Source organism: Aspergillus multicolor (assembly GCF_047715735.1).
Source record: "Aspergillus multicolor strain CBS 133.54 unplaced genomic scaffold BDW74scaffold_14, whole genome shotgun sequence".
In the NCBI taxonomy this organism is placed as follows: Eukaryota; Fungi; Ascomycota; class Eurotiomycetes; order Eurotiales; family Aspergillaceae; genus Aspergillus; species Aspergillus multicolor.
Genome location: NW_027395965.1, coordinates 71546 through 92910, shown reverse-complemented (window position 1 = coordinate 92910; position 21365 = coordinate 71546). Strand labels below are relative to the sequence as shown.

General features: G+C 52.6%; 6 protein-coding genes across 6 annotated transcripts; 4 read left to right on the top strand and 2 right to left on the bottom strand.

Annotated features, from left to right (window-relative positions):
* The first annotated feature begins 927 nt into the window (after nucleotides 1-927).
* BDW74DRAFT_154042 (DHHC family palmitoyltransferase) lies at nucleotides 928-2971 on the top strand. The gene is made up of 5 exons (XM_073724614.1): nucleotides 928-1150; nucleotides 1202-1697; nucleotides 1752-1875; nucleotides 1920-1960; nucleotides 2013-2971. Exons 1-5 carry the CDS (start codon nucleotides 1039-1041, stop codon nucleotides 2683-2685), a joined length of 1446 nt encoding a protein of 481 aa, XP_073583247.1. The 5' UTR covers nucleotides 928-1038; the 3' UTR covers nucleotides 2686-2971.
* A 162-nt stretch (nucleotides 2972-3133) lies between these two features.
* BDW74DRAFT_154041 (uncharacterized protein) lies at nucleotides 3134-3615 on the bottom strand. Its single transcript, XM_073724613.1, has one exon. It carries the CDS (start codon nucleotides 3474-3476, stop codon nucleotides 3264-3266), a length of 213 nt encoding a protein of 70 aa, XP_073583246.1. The 5' UTR covers nucleotides 3477-3615; the 3' UTR covers nucleotides 3134-3263.
* Nucleotides 3616-4015: 400 nt separating this feature from the next.
* Nucleotides 4016-8617, top strand: BDW74DRAFT_25849 (uncharacterized protein). The gene is made up of 2 exons (XM_073732335.1): nucleotides 4016-4332; nucleotides 4405-8617. The coding sequence occupies exons 1-2, from the start codon at nucleotides 4297-4299 to the stop codon at nucleotides 8341-8343; spliced, it is 3975 nt and encodes a 1324-aa protein (XP_073583245.1). The 5' UTR covers nucleotides 4016-4296; the 3' UTR covers nucleotides 8344-8617.
* A 3018-nt stretch (nucleotides 8618-11635) lies between these two features.
* Nucleotides 11636-13326, top strand: hexA (putative Woronin body protein HexA). The gene has a single exon (XM_073724612.1). The coding sequence runs from the start codon at nucleotides 12367-12369 to the stop codon at nucleotides 13030-13032; it is 666 nt and encodes a 221-aa protein (XP_073583244.1). The 5' UTR covers nucleotides 11636-12366; the 3' UTR covers nucleotides 13033-13326.
* A 1011-nt stretch (nucleotides 13327-14337) lies between these two features.
* Nucleotides 14338-16717, bottom strand: BDW74DRAFT_25809 (putative transcriptional regulator (Cti6)). Its single transcript, XM_073732334.1, has 4 exons — nucleotides 15973-16717; nucleotides 15460-15747; nucleotides 15137-15393; nucleotides 14338-15086 (listed from the first exon to the last, which is right to left on the bottom strand). The coding sequence occupies exons 1-4, from the start codon at nucleotides 16551-16553 to the stop codon at nucleotides 14413-14415; spliced, it is 1800 nt and encodes a 599-aa protein (XP_073583243.1). The 5' UTR covers nucleotides 16554-16717; the 3' UTR covers nucleotides 14338-14412.
* A 2058-nt stretch (nucleotides 16718-18775) lies between these two features.
* On the top strand, nucleotides 18776-20834 carry BDW74DRAFT_25780 (uncharacterized protein). The gene is made up of 2 exons (XM_073732333.1): nucleotides 18776-19704; nucleotides 19756-20834. Exons 1-2 carry the CDS (start codon nucleotides 18945-18947, stop codon nucleotides 20664-20666), a joined length of 1671 nt encoding a protein of 556 aa, XP_073583242.1. The 5' UTR covers nucleotides 18776-18944; the 3' UTR covers nucleotides 20667-20834.
* Nucleotides 20835-21365: the final 531 nt, after the last annotated feature.

The following is a 21365-nucleotide window of genomic DNA, read 5'->3' as shown; positions in this document are numbered from 1 at the left end:
GCCCTGCACTGCTGAATACTCCGCTCTAAGTCAGCAGGCACCACCGGGCCTTGCTGCCTGCGGCTTTGCTTTGAAAAATACATTTCATTATTGCTGGTTTTTTCGTATCTACAATTTACTATTCGCTCTTTCGGCAGGCAGAGGTTGTTGGTTCTTTGTGTTTGTGCTACTTCCGCAAAGATGCCATCGAAGATCAGTGCAAGGGCCTTAGCGACGCAGGAATCCCGACTACCAACTCCTCGGATTGCCCGCGCCTAGGGGAGGTGCCTTTGCTTTGCTTAGATCCGCCTTAACAACGCCCATATTATAGCACGGATCCCGGGTTTGCGCGTATTTCCAGATCAAGCCCGGCACCCGCTCCAAGTGCACAAACGCCCCGGGCCTCTTTGCCCTCCCGCCCGGAGCCCAGAGAAGAGACTCGTGATGCGCCTACAGTGATCGCGATACCCGCGTCGAGTGGATTGACTGGACTGAGGCAGCAAAATTCATGCCTATCCAGCGGTAAACGCCGTAACTGGTCAGGTCGTAGATTCGGGGTACGTTGATACGATGTGACGCACTGACAATATCACGATGCTGCGTCTGGCCTCCCGTTTACGCGGGTGAACCCGTCCATGTCAAATCCACTTTCCAGGCATCGCGGTTTCTCGCATGGCGGCAATACTTGAGCAGATCCGCGGTTGATGACGCACCGACAAGACGTTGTCGGAGCAGCCGGGTGGCCTAAGGTTGATTTCGAAGCATTTGAAATGCCCCTCGTCTGCTTCATTGGAAGATGCAGAAGCGGATGAACGGTGGGCTGGCTGGCAAGGTACCAAGGAGACAATCGTTATCATCACGTGGCTGTTTGCTCTGTTTGCAGCAGCTGTTAGCCAAGTTTATCGCAACATGCGCTGCGACGTCAGCATCCTCATCCTTGTAATTCAGGTCCATCGCGACCGGATCATGCATTCTATGGGTCTATATCGTACACTGCTTATTCAATAACACTTCAAATGTGGAGCCGCTGTACCCGCGGCATCCCGTCAGTAACGTGAAATGGCCAGGCAAGCAGACCGGCGCATCAATCTCGCCGTTGCCCGCGCCATTCCCGGGGTTCTTTTCGGAATAATCATCTACTCTTGCTACGTGATTACCAAGCCGCTATGCAGTGAGTTTGTAATCACTCGCGATGGTGTAACTCAGTGCTAACGCCAGCCAGTCGACTACCTGATTGACCCCCTGCCGAAGTATGACCGTCCCAGCCGCACTGGCGCCGCCGCAGCTATCCTCGTCGTATTCTACATCCTCTTGCTATTCGTGATCATAACCTACTCCCGATTACTGTACAATGTCGTCTGGAACCCTGATCTCCTGCCCCGGTCAGCAGCCGCCGATCAGCAATCTACGCATTCACGGCAGTCGCACGATCGTCCAAGGAAGAGAAAGGGGCATCGGCATCGGAAATCGAAAGGCGACGAGTTGTCGGATAAGCCTACCGGCGATGTTGAAAGGGCACTGGACTACAATGCGGGGCCGATAATGATTCCGTGGGATACGGCTGGATTAGAGTACTTCTACAAGAAAGACGTCTTTGTGTGCCAACCGGACGGAAGACCTATATATTGCTCGAAATGCTGTCATTTTAAGCCGGACCGGACGCACCATTGCCGAGAGGTAGACCGGTGCGTTCGAAAGATGGACCATTTTTGCCCTTGGTGTGTTCTATCCCTCCTTTGTTAGATCTCGGAGGCGCGTCTGACTGCTTTCAGGGTGGGAGGTGTAGTGTCGGAGAACTCGTTCAAGTTCTTCATTCAGTTTGTCTTCTACACGGCGCTCTTTTGTATAACTGTGCTCGTTGCTTGTGCTGTCTACACTGCTGAGCTGAAGCGAGATGTGAGTCTATTACTCATCTTGAGGTATCTATGCTAATTTTGGAGACCGGCGATGTTAACCCTCATTGGGCTATCGGCCTTGGATTGTATGTGCTCACCCTAGTAGCATGATCTTGACCATATGCTAACTGCTAATAGGAGCGGCTTTTTTGGCATATTCACTTTTGGGATGACCCTCAGCTCTCTGCAACTGGCGGCGTTTAATCTGACAACAATCGAAAACCTCAATCGACGGTCCGCTGTATGGTCCTTAGCTATCCGCGTCCCGAGCCACCTACTCCGGCCACGCTGGGCTCCAACCTTTCGCACCATCACCTATCCACTACCACCCGTGCCACCAGTGCCACCAATAGAACCTCCAATGCCCACGCATCCTGCACCGGAAGAAGGCAACCAACTCTCTCAACCTGCACCTCTTCCTACTCCACCCCCACCACCACCCCCAGCCGATCCATCAGCAGAACAGCATGTCTTCGCCATCCTCCAAACCCTCCCCGGTGAAAATCCTTTCGCCCTTGGCAGCCCGCTCAAGAATTTGCAACAGATTTTCGGTCATTCTGTCATCGATTGGCTCCTCCCATTCAAGCACAGCCCTTGTGCGGACCATAGCAACGCGGAGAGCGAATTTGCCATGGGACCGGTGGTTACCCGGTTGAAGAAGGAGGCCGGACTAGAACCTACAACTAACAATCACAATAACGACAATACCTCCGCGGAAGAGTTCACAGATGGCCAGCCAAAACGCAAACGGAGACGAGGGAAGCATCATCATCACCACCATCAGGACCCGCCGTTGGTCGAAGCGACCTGATTGTTCTTCCAGATCGGCATTGGCATTGGTTATAGACACTTGCTGGAAGCCTTCTTTTTTGTTTTGCATATCTAATTATTGGTTATTGGGTAATCAGGTTCTGCTTTGGAGTTGGGTATAGAGAGTTATGGATGTTATTTTGCTTCGCTCACCTTGTCTCTGGGCACTTCGTACTTAGCAGCTTGTTCTCTAGCTACCTACATATTGATTGATCGACTATCCTTTGCCTCGTCATGTTAGTTGACCTCGGAATTTGTTTCCGATTAGAGATCATATGCTCCGATCATCGTGCGAAATAGGTTCGACTTATCTGCATCGCGCTCATGTACAACTTCGTACCATCTTCCTGCTTGTTAATGTCTAGTCTCCATTATCCACATAGTTGCTTTCTGCCAACGCGCAAAAGGATCTCAGCCCCAGTACGCGCCACCCAACCAACCCCGACCCCGGCCTAGTCCTCCTACCCTAGATGTTCTCAAGCTTGATTATGTCCGGGAAACCATTACTACCAGCATTGGCATGGAATACAATGATGAGTTGCGGCTGTGGCACTAGCGAGTCGGAGCGGGAGTGGGATTCTACGAACACGCATACGCAGCAACCATTAGGGGTACTATACTCCATAGAAGACGCAGCACAGATTCATTAGGAGGAAGGCGGAGTAGCATAGGAGTATTAAAGGGTCCGCGCTTGCGGGTTGCTCTCTCTTTTTCTTTATGCTTAAGTCCTCTTCGATAGCTTTGAATGTGGTCAGGTCTTAAATTTTGTTGCCAATGACGCAAGGCACTCATGAGCTGTCTATAGTCTTATCGACCGTGGATTTCAGGCAAAGAACCCTGGGAAGAGCGATGATCATGCTGAAGATTGCAACTGAGAAGCTCAAAAGTGCGGAGGAATCTACATGTTACAGAGTAATTCTCCAGGATCAGGCAGAAATATATAGAGTGGTCGAGAGCCCTAAGCTAGAACCCCTGATCAGCTTGGCCGCTGTGGCTCGACTGCTCGACGCAAGGCTAGAACGCTGAAGCTCCAGGAGATAAAATTCAAATCGGCATGATGCAAGGCACCAAGCTCTCCGATCTCAGATCATGAACACCCAGGGGCAGAGTGGTTCTGGGAATTCTGGATAAAGGGCGCCGATCGTGTGGCTGAGTGGTTTCCCTTTGGCTGCTAGGGACCACTTTTCGATGACGTCGCTGGCCCGATCGGGAATAGCCTCAATTCGCTGTTCGTCTGCATGGAGTCTTGCAACCACCGAAATTCATCGTCCATCGTCATCGATTCCTGAGATCGACCCTTTTTCGCTTCTTGGTTCTGTATCTCTAATTTCTTTTCTTTCGCTTCTTTTTATCTGCGGTTTTCCCTTCATCTCTCTTTGCTCCACGCTCCTCCCCTTTCTCTTCCATTCCCACCCCTTCTCCCTCCGCCCTTTCGCTCGTTCGATCTTCGCGTTGGCTTCCCGTCCCTCGGCGCTGCCTCCGCCTTCCTCGCGCTAATTACCGGTCGATCTCACGGTCCACCGACCCCCGACTCCGAGAGATCCCAGCGACAATTCCAACGGCTGCCTTCTGCACACTCTCGCGTCGCTCCCAAGCAGACGCTCGCTGAGCCATGTTTCGCAGAAAGAGGAGCGCATCGCAACATCGGGTATGTTCTCCCTTCCCTCTTCCCAATCCACGTCACTTCGTTTGTTGGTGGTCGCTTACTGACCCCATACAGCATCAGCACCAGCTCTCGACTTCCAACACTCAAAATGCGCAATCCGCCGCCACCCGTGCGTTTATTCAATCGCAGCCTTCGTCTAGTAACCTCTCCTCCGCCGCTGCCGCTGCCGCTCTCCGCAGTTTGACGCCCACCCCGACCCCTGTCGAAAATGTCCAGACAAGGCGAATGCTCCAGCGGAAGTCATCCATCTCGTCACAGCCAGCCGGATCGCCCAATCTTCGCCCATCAAGTCGCAATGGCCTACGACGGTCTAATAGTTCTGCCTCCATGAGCGCCCGCACATTCCGGGATCAATCCCCCGGTCGCCCGTCCTCGAGCTACTCAACAATGTCTACACCAGCTGTAGTGCCGCCGCTTCCATCAATTCCGGCCGAGTTCTCTGGGCGGAGGAATCAGAGTCGACGCTCCGTTAGCTTAGGACCTAGCGCGTTGTCGTCGAGTCCACGAACACAGCTGACAGATGCTAGGAGAAGCGTTAGGCCACCGGTAACGGTTCCTGACAGTCCGCGGATTGTCGCTAGCCCAGGGGCTGGACCAGGCTCGCCGTTGCATCAGAGGTCAGAAAGCAGGAATTCGATCAATTTCTCATACCCCATGAATTCTCGAACGAACTCTCCGACGATACCCTCTGGGTTTCCCGATCGTCAAGACCCCGCTACGTGCGCGTCCGCTTCGCTCAACAAGCGTTCTAGCGCTCATTACAATAAAAACAAAGCACAAGCTGCTGCATCCGGGAGTCCCGCGAGAAACTCCCTTCCGGTAATAACGGCGCTTGCGGCAGCTCAGGCCGTGACAGTGACGCGAAATGATGAGCCGAACACTCCACCGGTTTCTTCTCGCCCGGCGCGCCAGCAGCCGGCTATTGAACGGTCGCCCAGCCGGAGCCCAGTTACGGCGGGCGTTAAACAACGTCCTGTAGTCACTAGATCGGCTGCGGTTGCTGAAGAACGCCCGGTCAAGGAACGTTCTCGTCCCTCGCCTGCACCATCACCATCACCTGCATCAGCACCATCCGCACCCGCAGCCCCGCCCGCAGCTATACCAGCACCAGCATCAACACCTGTGAAGGACCAAGAGAATCAGCCATTGGCGTTGCCTCCGAAAGAACCGCCAAGGGCTCTAACACCGCCGGTCGCTGAAAAAATTCCACGGACGCCCCCGGTTAGCCCACCACAAGTAAAGCCCACCACGAAGCCAGATGGAGAGGCCCAGTCCACACCCCTTCAGCCAAGTAGCCCCTCGAGATCAGCTCATTTCTCTAGTCAGCTGGCTGTGATGAGCCTTCCGGGCGACCAACTACATCAGCCTCCTGCTCGTTCTCTTTCGCCGGCCAAGTCCGCCCTGAAGAATCGAAACAGCTCTCTATCACCCGACGGGAGGCTCTCTGGGATTCTACGTCCTGGTCCATCACTTAGCGAGCTTTCAGACGCAACTTCTGTGGCGTCCGACGATGGTGCAAGGCCAAACCATCGCAAGAAGCCCGTCAAAGTTAGTTTTGACGACGAGGCGGAGATTGTTGGGGTGGCTGCTAGCCCGCCGACGTCACCAGAGGATGTCGCTCCTGAATCGCTCCCAGGAAAACCCAAATCGAAAACTAGCTGGTTCAATCTTCACAAACGGAAGTCCTCGCCTTTGCGGTCCACCGACGGAGACGAATTTGATGGGGTGCTGAAGCCTCGTGCAGCTTTACCTTCTTTCGGCAGCATCCGAGGTATTAAAGATGGCGCGCGCGCGGAGGCGACAGTTCAGCACGATGTGGATGATGACTTGGCGTCCGAATCGGACGATGATTTGCCCAATGGTCATGCTATCAATAATATTATTTCTCGTGCGTCGGAAGCGAACGTGCCCAAGCAGGAACAGTCTTACGTTGCACCGCCTGCTGTGTCCACCGAAGCCGCTGCAAGGGATGATGCAGAGAAGGAAGCTATTGATGACTATGGCATGGAATCTGCGTTCTTCCAGAAGACGCAGCTATCGCCATTGGTTGAGGTCCCGTCTGATCCGAATCTTCCCCTTTATAATGAACCGGATCTGGAGATGCCTGATATCACACTTCAGCCGGCGACTCCTGACCCTGAAAAAGGAAGAACAAGCCTTGAAAAGTGGGATAGTCCAGAGGAATATCCGCGCCAATCTATTGAAGTGGAGCCCGAGGAGACGAGTCAACTGAAGGGAAAGAGGAGGGATTCAGCTGATAATGATTCTAGCTCCAGCGTATACAGCGATGCAGAGGAGGATTTGGATGGCGAAGGCTTTGGTTCCATTAACGCCATTGTTGAGCACGAAAAACCAGATTCGGAGCCAGGCGTTGCAGTTACGACGCCGCCTGATGAATCACAGTACGCTGAACGCGATTCCAGTGCGACCGACATCCCGGAGACCTGCCAAGTCGCACGGGTGCAGACTCCTGTTCAGGAACGGTCAAAGGATCCAGCGCCCAGTTCGCCTGGCCTGATTGAGCCGCTTCCGCTCTCCTCGCCGCCAGCGCAGCTTGAGGAAAGGGGGCCTTCCACCCAGAGAGGGACCAACCGTTCTTCAACAGTACCGGTGGAAGTCTATAGCATTGCCAGCGCACGAGATGATGACCCTAAGGAAGTGGATACTCGCCCAAGGCAAGTCAAGTCCAACAGTCCCAATGCGCAGCGAGCTCAACGCCAAAACCAAAAACGGTCCGAACTTTCGGCACCTATCGCACGGAAAGAAGTCCATAATCCAGACCTTGCTGAACTGGAGGCGAACGGCGGTGCTCATATGCCTCGACGCCAGCTCTCAAACGGAAGCGACTCGTCGAGCAGCTTTAAACGAGCTCGACGGGGTAGTCGCGGCGGGATGGGTATGAGAAGGACTTTACGAAGCCAAGAAAGCAGCTCGGTTCCCCCTTCCTCTACAAGGGTAGCCGCTCCTGTTGATCCTCCCCCCATGCCCTCTGGCTTAGGAGCAGGTAACATGCGCACCACTCTGCGGAACAATGCCTCGCGAAAGGAGAAGCCATCTTTCTTCTCTACTGGCAAGACGCAAAAAGGAAAGCTTGCGAAGAGCGCCAGCACACCGTTTTCTTCCCGATTTCCGGACTCGGATTCAGACTCTGATGATGGCGTTCAGAATCGAAGGCTGCAACGTTCAGGCCACCGTTCCGTCAGAAGCATGAGCGATAATGACATGCGTCCTGTTCGCGGTATCCCGCGCCGGAAGGACGCCTATGACGGGGATTCTACTGAGCTGGAAGACAGCTCTGACGGTGAAAGGCGTCCTAGCTCTGCACCGAGAGGCTCATCAACGGCGAAAGCTCTCGCGCGCCAACCCCAGTCTTCGACTGTTCGAGACCCTGCGCTGGCTGCAGTGGCAAAATCTCGTGGCATGACCGAGAACGAACTGGAAGAAATGCTCAACCGTGGCTCGGCTGGCTCTCGCAAACCCAGCCTTTTTAACCGCCTGAGTATGAGGAAGTCGAAACCGGTCACGCAGCGCGGAAAACTGCAGCTGTCCGATGCGCTCTCGAATGGAACGATCCCAGAGCATCCGCAGGCGCAAGATAACCCCCCAGAGGCTGCGCCGAACAGCCCCAAGGCGTTGGCAAGCCCCTCGAAGCTGACAAAGAAGTCTCTCCATAAGTCATCTCCTGGTGATACCTGGCCTCTGAGCTCCGAACAAGTTGACCCTGTCGACTCTGGCATCGGATCAGTATCATCACCCTCGACCACACAACCCTCCGTAAGGCCTCAAACGCCAAACGGAGGCGCGGTTAATGGTAAAAACCCCGTCTCGTCCGAGCAGAATTTCGGTGTCACTACCGAGTGTGCCCCGGCGAATGGCCAAAACCAGGACCAATCTGCCGCCAAGGAAAACCGTGCCTCGGACGTGGTCATTGAAGGGTCCGGACGCAAGAAGCGATTCCAGCGCTTGAAGAAAGCATTCGGCATCAGCAAGTAGTCTTTGTTGAAGCTGCGAATCACGAAGCATCTTCTGTCTTGCATTTGACGGCCTAACTGACATTCCACGCCCCAACTGCACCTTCATCACTTATAATTCCTTCTTTCTTTCTCATTTTTTTTTTTCTTTTCACCTCATTTCTCTTCAGATATATTGTTTTAATATCTGTTGCGTTACCCCATATTATATCATATCACTTACGGACATCTGTCTGTGATCTGACTTAATCGGATGCTAGTCCTTAGTAATCGTTCGTTACTGCTACTGCTGTCTGCGACAGCAGATCAATAGCGACTGGCATATCTTTCTTTTTTTTCTTTTCTTATCTTTTCTGATGAATACTATTGATACCCTCGTTTGGTCCGTACCAGCGGCATACGTCAAGCCGAGATAGGGCGAATGCCCATGGTCAACTCAACCTTACTCATGTTATATATGAAAATGATCTCTTGGAAAGGAATCTAAGGGAGGCCGCGAAATATAATATATTGCTTATTATATCCTATCTGCTTTCGTGCAATGGGAATATGGAGGGGGGCGGTTTAGGTTATTGTATGATATCCATAGACTTATCATCGTCAGTTTTCAGGCGGTGGTGAGAAAAAATATCTAGATAATGAGATTGGACTTCAATCGCTGTTCCATCAGCGTGGATATGCTCTGTTGGAGCTTCGGGTACCCTGGGCGAGCAGATGAAGCTCCCAGGCGGAAGATCTCGAAGAGTTCTGACTGACATCTTTCGAAATATAGTATGCATCCTCTTGGAACTTTGCATGACCTTGGAGCGGAACAAGCGATCATCTGTTTACTCTGGACGCAACTCACCTGGACGCGCATCGGAAGTTCCCACTCTTTGCCTATGATCTGGCTTATCCGACAGCCTGCGTATAGATACGTCTGATGCTGAGACTGCGAGTCCCACCGTAGCTGGAGTCGCCGGCAAAATGGTCGTCGTCGGCCTGCCAGATGACCATTTTCCTAAGCTGGATGCTCCGTCGTGGGCATGACTCGAGCACATGAGTCAAGCTTAGCATAAGTAATCTCCTTCCAAGATGTTATCGAGTTGAAGACGTCTGATTGCCATTATTTGTTGGTTTGTCGGTAGCGGCCTGTCCGGTAGACGATATTTGGGCTTTTCGTTGCAAGGGCTGCCTTAACCCCTGGGCATAGGGCTGCCGGGTGGCAAACGTATTGAGAGGAGATCTCTGCCTTTCTTCGTGGAATTCAGGCAGTCGAAAGGCCTAATGATCGGATTGATCGGATTACTGTGTACACAGTAGACCTATAATCGTTGGGCCGTTAATAATCGTATCACACAAACCGGTATCACCTGTAGATCTGTTGGCACTTGGGTAGCGCTCATCGAAAGTATGAAACGTCTGGGGCGAACGGCTCGGAAGAGTCCTCCATTATGTGGTCATTGTTGATATCATATGCGGACCATGGCGGCCCTGAGTGAGGCGAGCTGGAGCTCTGGATGTTGGCGGCGCAACAACCTCGGGACGGAATCAACCTCCACTCCCGATCGATGGATTGGATCGACTCCACACGGCACCCCAGCACTGAGCCAGCCACGGTTGTTCCTGTTCCAAGGCTCGGTCGTCAGGGCTCCGGTTCCAGGAACTGTGGTATGGTATCGAGTTCAGCCTCAATTGACTTTGTAGGATGGAGGAGAAAACAGAAGGTTGGACAAGTGAGACGTTGAACGAGTAACAATCTCACCGACGGTCGAGGAACCGAGTCGCGAGCAATCAATTCCCGGCACGCTCAGACTCGCGTTCAGCTGAAGCTCAGCAGACCGTGCTCTCTTACAGTGGAGCAGCGAAGTGGCGGGGCGAAGGAAAGCTGAGCTTCTCCAAGGACATCGCCAATGGCAACCAACCACGAGGTTGGGCGCTTGGTCAAATCACAGCCATGATTTGATGAGTCTCTAAAACTAGTTTCAGGTGTTCGGAACGTTCGTCAATGGGCGTGGAATTGGCGAGGTTGGGCTCGTCCCGTGCCCGATTGGAGCATCGCATTCGTTCCTCGTCGATCGTGCCGAAGCTAGGCGGAGTCAGCGCTAAAATAACCCGATTATTATTAGACGATGTTGCCTGTTGCCATGGTGATGTGTGATGTGGCTGGGAGGGGAGCTGTGCGATGATGCGATTGGGGTCGCTCATTGGGGGATGATCGGTGCTTTTGGAAGCTCGATGCCGCCGCTGCTGCATGTGATAAGGCGTGTGTTTCGCTGCTTTCAAGGGCCGATTCTGGGGTTCTCATTGAAGGAGGATGTGGTTCTAGTCTTGCTGCAGAGGTGGCTGATGGAGACGGTGGACGTGTGTTCTGTGCATTGCCATTTGACCTGGTATCATGATTTGGTATCCGTTGACCGAACTGAAATGTATTGACGAGAACGACATTCTTCAAGTGAGACCTGGAATCGAATTGATTCACATTGACGGCGATTCATGCTGGTTCGAGAGTAGTGTACCGTAGATAGAGATAGGACTGTAGCAGCGAGGCAGAGCAGCAAGGAAGAGGAGAGGAGGCTGGACCGAAGCGGAAAGGCGCGGTAAACAAACGCGTAACAACAGATAAAGGCTGGCCCTCACCACCTCCCCTCCTCTCGCTCTTCTCTCTCTTCCTCTCCATCTCCGTCTTCCATTCAATCCATCTCATCTCTCATTCCAGCTTTTTTAAGCTTATCCTCACATTCCTACCCCAGGAATTCTCCGCACCCGCAGTCAGGTATAGATCTCTCGCTAGGTCTATCTTGCACTCCGCTCTTCTCTACGAGAAAGACTTCCCCCGTGAAAAGTCTTTTCTTGTCTCATCTTCCGAGTTGTTATTCTTAACAGTTCGGGAGAGATTCGAGAAAAGACGCTCAAAGGACAGCCAACCTGGACTTTGACGCCCGCGTCCCCATCCCCTTCAGTGTCTTCCCGTCGTCGTACCGGAGTGACGCTGTTCCTGAGACTACTCCTGCGCCTGAGAGAGTAGAGGGAGAAGTCAACCTCGTTAGCACTTCGCACGTCGAACGGGAAGATACTCGAACCTCTGCCCCTCTCCCCGACCCCCGAGTCTACGGAAAGGAAGAAGTCGATCTTCACGTCGAACGTCGCTCTGATCGCCGAGGTGACAACTGGACTGTTGTCGACGAACGAGTGCAGGAAACCCGCTATCCCCAGGTAGACCTCGCCCGTGACCGGTACGTACACGATTTTCGTTTCCTTCCTTCCGTTGGGCGCCTTTCTTTGCTTTTGTTTACTGTTTATTGTTTACCCCAATGAAACGCCCCGAGTGGAGAGCACAACAAGCGGTGTCACCCCCGGGCCCGAGCTCGACCACTGGAGACTGGGTGGCTGGGGGCTAGACAGCTCTAGTCCCTCCGCTAGTTTACGTGGCTCCAGAATCAAAACAGAATCCGATGCTCCCAGCCCCAAATAAAAACAATCCAATCATGCCCGCTCCCCGGCCTCCGCGTCTTTCCCTCGTGTCCTCTTGTTTACCTCACCTTGCCTGACCTTACCCGACCTTACCTTACCTCGCCTTATCTTACCTTGCTTACCTTGCCTGCCTTGTCTTATCCTTGCATCTTCTGACGAGCTCGACCTTAGCTACCGCGAACAAACTCCTGCGCCTCTCCAGCCCAACTACCACCAGGACTACTATCAAGACAAGAAGCAGACCTACGACAGGACTCTTGAGAAGCAGCTCGACAGAACTGAGCAGGAGTACCGCCGTCGCTACGACCCAACCTACGACGTTCAATCCTCTTACAGTCGCTCCCGAGGCCCTGTAGAGTCCTTTGAAGCTCCTCGTCAGCACACCTCTGAGTTCTCCAGCCGCGCCTCTGCCCCTAAAGTCGTCTCTTACGAGCGCGACTTTGAGACTCGCAACCTCGACGTCACTCGCGGAAACTCTTACACCGACCGCCAGGTTAGCGTAGAGAGTGTCAAGCCCCTTCCTGCTCCTAGCACCTCTCAAGTCAAGGTTCTCAAGACCACTACCGTAGTTGATCACCCCAAAGCTCGCAAGATGGGTTACTACGACGACGACGGTAACTACCACTCCTTCCGTCGCGGTGTCGAACGCGCCGTCGACCGCATCAACCCCTTCCATCACCACCATGATCATCATGACCATCATGACCACCATGACGCCCGCCACGGAGAAGTTATTGTCGCTGACGAACGGGTTTCAGTTCGCGCTACCGAAAATGTTCGCATTGTCGAGCCCCGTGGCGGCGCTTCTCCCGCCCACACCGTCCCGATTCCCACTCACTTCATCCGTGTCGGCGACATCCTTGTTCTCCAGGGTCGTCCCTGCCAGGTCATCCGCATCTCTTCCTCCGCCATGACCGACCAGCGCCGCTACACCGGTGTTGACCTCTTCACCCGCGAACTTCACGAAGAGTCCAGCTTCATCTCAAACCCTAAGCCCTCCGTTATCGTCCAGACCATGCTGGGTCCTGTCTACAAGACCTACCGCATCCTTGACATGCAGGAGGGCACCATTGTTGCTCTCACCGAGAGTGGCGACGTCAAGAGCGGCATCCCCGTTATCCCTCAGAACAACCTGTACCAGCGCATCCAGGAAGCCTTCCGCGAGGGACGTGGCGGCTCTGTCCGCGCTCTGGTTATCAACGACGGCGGCCGCGACCTGGTTGTTGACTTCAAGCTCATCCACTCTTCTCGTCTGTAAGCGTCTCGCTTTTTAGGGTTACCCCAAAAAGAGTTAGTCTGCTTATGTAACCGACGTCTTCGTTGACGTCACCAAACTCTGTTTTGTTTATCTTTTCTTTGTTCTCACGATCATTGATGACTTGAAGGACCTAAAGCAAGCTTTGTGTATCTGACCCTTGGAAACTATATTATGCAATGATGGAATGGCCTGTTTGGAAAATGTTGGAACTTGACACTTGACACTTATGTATCATGGGCCTCTCTTCTTGTATGTAGCAATCGTAATGGAATGTAGACTGTCTTCCTACCTCGACTTCCTCGCCTCGATTGTATACAGTACTTCGCCTAGCCTACTTGTCCAACCTACGTCAGGACAGCGTTGAAGTGATAAATCTCTGCCGCGCCTAGTGTAGACCATCGCCACTCTCACCCGTGATCATTAAAAGTTTTTTCGATCTGGGCCGTGGCCTGTTCAATTGCCATAGCGGTGCTGCCCTAACCGAGGCACGGAAACATATATCTATCATTAATACAGATTAATTCTTATAAGTCTCAGTTACTCCTGCTCGCGTTCAATTGAACGAGACGAGCTTCTCCATGAATATAATCCACCATGCGCAAACAAATGTAGCACGCGAAGTGAGAGGTCATTGGCTGTAGAAAGTCGTCTATATATCGTTATAGTTCCTATACATTAGATCCCTAATCGAAGCCAACAAGATAGTAAGAATAATAATATTTAGATTTCGTGGAGGCATACTCCACAGGTGTATGGATAGCAAAGTAACCAAGACAGGACAACATGAAGCAGGAATCAAGTATCAAGTATCAAGTGCAACAAATAAAGCTCCTTTAAATTAGCCAAAGACAACGAACGCCGCGCCGTGTCATGTCTGGTCGGTACAAATGAGGTGCGTCAATAGTAATAGTAGCCGTAACAGTCGATCGGTAATCGAGAATAAATCATTGAATTACTCAAATCATCTTTTGAGCAGAGGGGGTAAAAGATGGGAAGAAAGAGAGAGAAGAGAATGAAGACACAGAACACCTGACATCTGAGTATATGTAAGATCGAATAAGAATGAATGGAGTAACCGCCGGTCACTCTCGCGATAGAAGGATAGAAAGATATAACGCCGTATCCGATGTCCCGTGTAAATGTAGGGTAGTGCTTGATCTGGAAGCAACGCAAAGCCAAAGCCAAAGCCGTATCATATTATACATGTCTGCCGTGTGGGTTGGGCGATAAAGATGGGTCGATGAGATGAGTCAAGGTACGGTTGGGTATCGTAGGTATGGATGCATCAGGGGGTTGGTTGTCTTGAGACGGCAGAGCAGAGAGAGGTATCGTTGAGGGAGGATGTCAGACAGGTGTGTACGATGAAGTGAGGAAAGCTTGTCACCTCTCGCCGAACTTGCCGTATTCTTGCTGCCATTTGAGCAGATGGCGGGTGAGTACGTCCATCATTTCGACGCTGCTAAGGTCCTTGAAGTCTTTTTCTGTGGGCATCAGCACCCCACCAGAGCTCTCTGAGAATCCATCGTTGGCAGCCTTGGATAATATGTTTCCCAATTGCTCGCTAATGGCTTGCGCATCGATTCCGTTGGACCGTTCAGGCGGTGTCGTGCTCTCGCCGGCGACAGCCATCTCGACTTGCATGCGTGATATAAATTCCAGAATAGCTGCTACCCGTCTCTTCATCTCATTCATTGTTGTCCGTTGATGGACGTAGCGGGGCCGGCTGGGTTTCCCTGTATCTGTGCCATTCACCGAAGTACCCATAATACCGATGCGCGGGGAATCACCGCCGGTTTCTAGTGATTGCCCGCGGCGCGGAGAATTTCCTGTGTTTGAATCCGTCCCGGTCCCGTTCAAGTCTCGGTCTCGTGTATATTGATTGCGTCCTATGCGCCCACGCCGCGCAGGCGGCCGTCCGGATTTCCGCGTGAATGGTCGCGGAGGCGCAGCTTCTGGAACTGGAACGGAGTTTTCGAGACTTTGTCGTGGAAGTTCCGGTTCATTCGCGGTCATTTTAATTGGCGACTCCACGATTTCATGGTCTGAGTCGGCTTCTAAGAACTGTTAGATGGGATCGTCCAGAACACAGATTGTACAAACTCACCTTCGCCCTTTCGGCGATCACTCCTCCCCTTCCGTCGACCTGCTGCATCCGCATGTTCTGCTTCAAGGTCTTCCGGCTCCTTCGTGTCCTTCTCACGCTGGCCCCGTGACGTGGCTCTCGGCTTCCTGTTGCCATTTGTGACTGGCCTCGACTTAGATTCATCTTCCGAAGCAACTGGCGAAGCCGAATTGCTTTGCTTTGAATCGACGGTGGGAGAAGGCGACGTGGTCCGTGGTCGTTTTGTGACTTGTCGATGGCTGCGCGAATTGATGTTAATGAGGATCTTCAGCCTCTTAGGGACGTCAGAAACAAGGTTAACGTACGCTTCGCTGTCGCTCCGACTCCTTTTAGGCCTCCGAGTGGTGCTCTCCTCTCCGTCGGTAATCTTGTTATCTTCCCTGCTTTCTTCGATGGCTCGTCGCAGCTGTTCCTCTTCATCATAAGCCGCGTCTCGACTATTCATTGTAGAACGGCGCTTTGGGTTGGGGAACGGATCGGACTGTCGAGATTTGTGGTCTTTCGCACGCTTTGAACTATCTCGAGAAGAGTCTCGGGAGGATACCGTAGAGGACGGGACGGGGACGACAGGAAGGTACTGAGAAGAGTGCGATCTGTTGAGTTGTAAGCGAATGAGCTTCATTTTCGGAAGGAACTGAGCAAGTCTTTGAGAATGCGACGGAAAGGATTTGGAGGGGCTATGAGTGATAACGTGAGAGGATGGATAGCACAGAACAAACCCAGGCCCGCGCGTAGTATAGTCAAGGCGTGCGACGACAGACTGAATCGCCGAAAGAGAGCAAAGAATCGACATGAGAAGGAAATGTTATAGAACTTACCCATTTGTCTCACTTTTGATCCTGTGTAGGTCTTTTCGGCACTCTTCACAGAAATACTCATCGGGACTCATAGCCTCGTCCATGATTCCTACACAGCCACCATGCTGCCAAACTTTGCAGGAGTCACACTGGATGAACATGCTGCCAATATCATCTGACAACAGGTCCGATGGGTCCAAGGAGAAAATCATGGGATTCTCATCCTTGATTCCACCCCGCGCCCCATTGCGACCGAGGGCCTCCCGGCGAGAGGGCGGAAGTCCAGGGTATTCCTGTTGTCCACATAGACACCGAGTTATCTCTTCTTCATCCTCCTCGTCGACCTCATCATCCTCGCCATCGCCGATTTTGGAGTGTAGTTCAGCTTCATCGTCCCCTCTCGCGCGTTGGCGTTGGCGCGTCTCGCGAAAATCGCCCTTATCGGCATCGTCATCGGACTGCGAGCGTGGGGAGAGGTTTTTGTGGTTCGATCTCGTGCTTCTTTCTCGAGTCAACGAAGCTGAAGAGCTGGAAGAATTCGTGTGCTGGATCGCCGGAGAAGGTTGCGAGGTGCGTGCACGAGAAGACCGTCGGGGGCTCATCGTGGCGGAGGAGTGGTTCGACGCAGCAGAATAAGAATAAAAGTATCAAGGATGGTACTGTAGTGCAGTCAACGCCGGACGGCAGGGGAATCAGACGCAAATCCAGCCGAGCGGAGGTTGTAACGGGCAAAAGCTGCCCGTAGGCAAGCTGTCGCAGACGATTGAGAGCTGGGTTCTCGAGCGACTCGTGCAGTGGAAAAAGCGACGCAGGACAAGAAAAATGGCAAAGTGGAGAGAGCAATTGGAACATATACGGCAAGGATATGTAGACGAAGCTCAGACCATAGCCGGAGACTCTACATAGTAAACGGGAGATTGGAGAGAGTGGATGGAGGATGCAAAAGCGAGGGGAAAAGAGCGCAGAGCCGTGGAGACTGAGCAGCACGGAATTGAAAACGGCCGCAAGACCCGGTCATTGACCACTGGACTTTCTTCCCCGCTCTCCTCACCACGGCCAGTTGTCCACCGACACCACCCAAGGAGACGTTACCTCTCTACTTTCCGGCTTGCTCATGAGAAAGGACTGAATTTCTTTCTCTGGAATTTGAAAGAGCTTGTGTGCTGTGGCGCCTTTACTCCGATCCTGCGAGAAGACCCCGCTTAAGAGATTCTCTCTAGGACTCACACGCCCATTGCCTCTAACGGACCGTAATCAATTTCTCGGTTTGCGAATTATTATCCTGTTGCCCGCAATGGTTCTTTGAAACCTCAACCACGACGGTTTCTAAGATTCTCGTGTTACCAACCAGTTGCAAATCCTGGATGAGCAGCTCGAGTAATCCGGCCAGACCTACGGTTCGAAGTTCCCTCTAGGATAATTTCCTGCATACACTCCCCGAGAATCTCCCGGCTCTGGTGGGCCACAGCCTACTTACTGCGGACTCCGAGTCCGAGCATGGGCGCATATACCGAGAGAGCGATGGTGAGCCGGTGGGCACAACATTGCGGTCTCCCAAAGGGCAGCTGGAGGTACGAACGAGAAGTATAGCAACACACAGGAACGGCGCCGCTGCATAGTCTGGGATGAACTACATGTATCGTATGGCAGAATCCGGCAGGCCCCATTGGGACTCAGATGGGACAAGCCAAAGAATGTTGTACATTCGAGTTTCAGAATTGTGCGCGAACTGCTGCTGATTCGGCCGCGGCCGTAGCTTGAGCATCAGCCTCAGGAACGGCGCTGAGCAGTGTTCAAACAAATGTTCCGGCCGCGGTCATTACCGTAGCTGTCGCTGAAGAGTCGAGGTCCTGCAGACAGGTACGAAAGTGGTCGTAACACGACGCCCTCGATAGTGGACGTAGATAAGTGCAAGGCAGAAAATAGATCATGCACTATGGAGATACAGCAATATTTCCAATGCGAGGTGGAGATAGTACCGTATGAGTAGCCTTGGAATCACTCGGCGCCTTGATGCCTGAGGCTGATGGCATCCGCTTCTGGGGATTTGTAAGGATCAAGATAACAAAATATTATTCAATTCGTCTAAAGCATCTTCAGACCAATGCAGTCTTGTTTGATTCTGGTAGAAATACCTTCAGCAGCGTCAGCGGATATTTAATAAATTGATATCATTTATCTCGTCTCTCATTGGGAACCCCACGTCCCCGTTCGCTTCCACCGCCTGGCCGTGGCCCCCTTTAGTGTACTTCTCGTCTGAGTCGTCTCCTTTCCGCTTCCTGTCAGGTGCCGATCGGGTGTCATTCTCTCATCAGAAAAGTTTGCTTGGGGAATGCTTGGGGAATAGCTCGATATCTGTGAGTGTGGTCTTTGATCTTATCGCGCTCGGCTTTTCTTTTCTTTTGTTGTCTTCCATTTACGGGTTGTCGGCCTTTTCCCGGATTGTGTCGTGGACCTTGGGGCACAATCCGGAGTTGGTGCCCTCTCCCACTTTGCCAGCAGCAACACCACGCTTCTAGGACATGGTCAAGTTTCAAAAAAAGGCTGACCTCGGCATTCCTAGAATTTGTTAGATATCTCCTTCGTCTCGACACTCCGAACTACGACGAGTGCGGTCTTTGCTGTTTTGGATCTTTCAAGTGCGTGTCGGATAAATAAGACGCAGAGGGTTACGCACAGCCCTGGGTAGAAAATACGAAGGACCGGTGGAACGAGAAGACGAATCACGGAAACCGTCAGGTTGGACTACCGGACACAAAGAGAGGCCTCAACTGGCTGCGGCTGTGGAGGTCACAGTCGATAGTTTTGCACAATGGCTGCTACGCTGAGTATGTTCTCTCGTGATCCCACTCAAAGTAGTCCCCGGTGGAAGATCTGCCGATTGCCACCGGAGAATAGCTGCAGACGTTGAGAAGCTACGGATATGGGGAGACGGGCCACAGAGGAGGGGTAAGATAGCGTTCAGTTGCTGATACTGTCCTCCTGCAGATGGGATGATATACTCGGCCCCAGATACGCCGTCGCCCGTTTATCCCGATAGACTGATCCGGCCCCTCCCCAAGCGGACCATCCGGTCTCGGTTGTCCTCCGATGCTGCCGAATCGATCCTTTATCCTCCTGCTCCGCCAGCAACGCAGCTTTTCTACGGAGCTTGTGCGGCCAACGCGGGTTCTGTAATTGACTCCAAAGTATATGTACAACAAAGCGACGAGGGCCGTGATCCAAGTCCTGATAGTCGGGATAATGACATTCCCTATGAAAATGGGGTTGACATAGACAGCGGTGATGAGGACGGGCCGGTGGTTGTCCGACGGAGTGCCGGGTTTCGTGGGTCGTCCTTGTCACCTACGCCTTCCAATGTGCAACAAACACTTCCCGGCATGGGGAAAGAACAACCGACCAAGGCATCTCCCGATGGGTACGACGCTTTTGAGAACACTAACAACAAGAAAAAGCGCAAAATCCCAACGCCTGGTAATATGGGGAGTCACCATTCTTCTCTATCACCAGAATTTGCGACAATGGCATTAGCGAACCCTGGACAATCTACGTCGCCTGGAGAGGTCGGACATGTGAGTACGTTCTACGGCACAGGCAGTCCCGCGTCACCAGTGGGCAGTGGAATGTCTGGCTCGGGCAGAGGACGCCTTGCACGCCAAGGGAGACGGTCGTCAATACATGGGCATATTACATGGCCGCAAAATCGTGGTGGGAGTCGTCGGGACGGGCCGTTGTCCTCCCCGGGACCGACAGGTACGCTCTCATTGTTACCCGAATCGAGCCTCTTGCTAACAGCATTCCAAGGTGAGCCTGGCACGCGCAATCATGGCATTATTTCCGCCGCCATTGCAAGTGCTGCAGCATCAGCTTTCTCGCCGTCTTCAGAAAGAGTCTCCTCCCAGGGTAGCATGCTTGAACAACAGAGTACACCCACGAGAACCCAGTTTACTTTCACATGCGAGTCCGATTCGTCCAAAGAGATGGCGTTCCACGCTCAAAACCCATATTCACCTCAACATCGGTCGCCGGTCGCCCAACCCCAAGCGGGGAACAACTCGCGAGGAGTCTCCACGCAAGGCACGCAAACCAGCCCGACCGTACCAGCGCAGACTAGCCAGCAACAAAATCTTCAAACACAACAACAACCACAGCAAGCACCTGCATCTACCGAACCACCTTCAGAGAGAAAGAAAAAGAGATCGCCTGCTAGTATTTATGTGCTGGCTGCCCGCCAAAGGAAGATTCAACAGCAATATACCAACCTTCACCATCCGCCTAGTCTTCAAGATATTTGGATTTGCGAGTTCTGCGAGTACGAAAGCATCTTTGGGCGTCCTCCTGAAGCTCTTATTCGCCAGTATGAGATCAAAGATCGCAAAGAGCGGAAGCGGTTGGCGGAGAAGAAGAGGCTGTTGGAAAAGGCCAAGATGAAGGGCCGAAAGCATAAGAAAGCGACCAAGAATGCAACAAAACATGCAGCTCAACACGGAGCGTATGGCCATGGCTATGACCGGGCTTCCGTTGATCATTCTTCGATAGGCGGGGAAGCGCCGCATCACGATGATTTTGGGCCTGAGTACAATGATGAAGCGGCCACCGCTGCTCCACCAGGTACTCCCTCAGCGACGTTCAAACCACCGCTTGCCCCAGGAAGCGCTGCCAAGAAAACCACGGCGGCATCATCAGGCGGTAAAGGTGCAATAGAAGGAGGATGAAGCCGCCCTGACTCTAGTGGATGACCTGGGTCATGGGTATGTCTAGCATCATTGTTCGCGTTTTTGATTTATAGTTTTGGTCTTTGCATGGTCGATTAGCCTTTGTTGTTTTGCAATCACGAATCCCCGCTCCCATTGTCTCTTTATGTGTCATGTCAACAATCAGCATGAATCCTTTTGGGTGCATAGGCTAGTCATTGGTTGGAGCTGTCTGGATGGGTACTTGGAGAAGCTGTTGCAGGTGGAGCTGGCTCTTGCCGGGGTAGAAGAAATAGGGTAGGCAGGTACCGTAGCTGTTCTATGAATAGGACTAATCAAGCTATGTTTAACCTCTGCTCACGATTCTCGTCCACTAGTTTGCAGCTTGGCTTGCGAGGGCGCTTCGAGCTTCGACAGCCACGGTCCACCCGCACTGCAGCTGACTGTAGGCGCGCGCCAACTATAACAATGAGGTGTTTCAGGAGGGTCCCTGAACAAAGAACCAGTGGCTGTCAGGCGTCCCTGTGTTAGTGGCAGCCTGACACTTTTGAGGCCTGCAGAAAGCGCTTTGTATAGCGGCACCATTATAAAAGCTGAAGAACCCGATGCAGCTCTTTCTCCCCATCCAATCTCCAGCTCAGCTTCATTCTCTCGACTGCGTTTCACTTTTCTTTTCTCTTTCTTTTTTTTCCCCCCTTTCCTATATCTACTGCGCAGGCG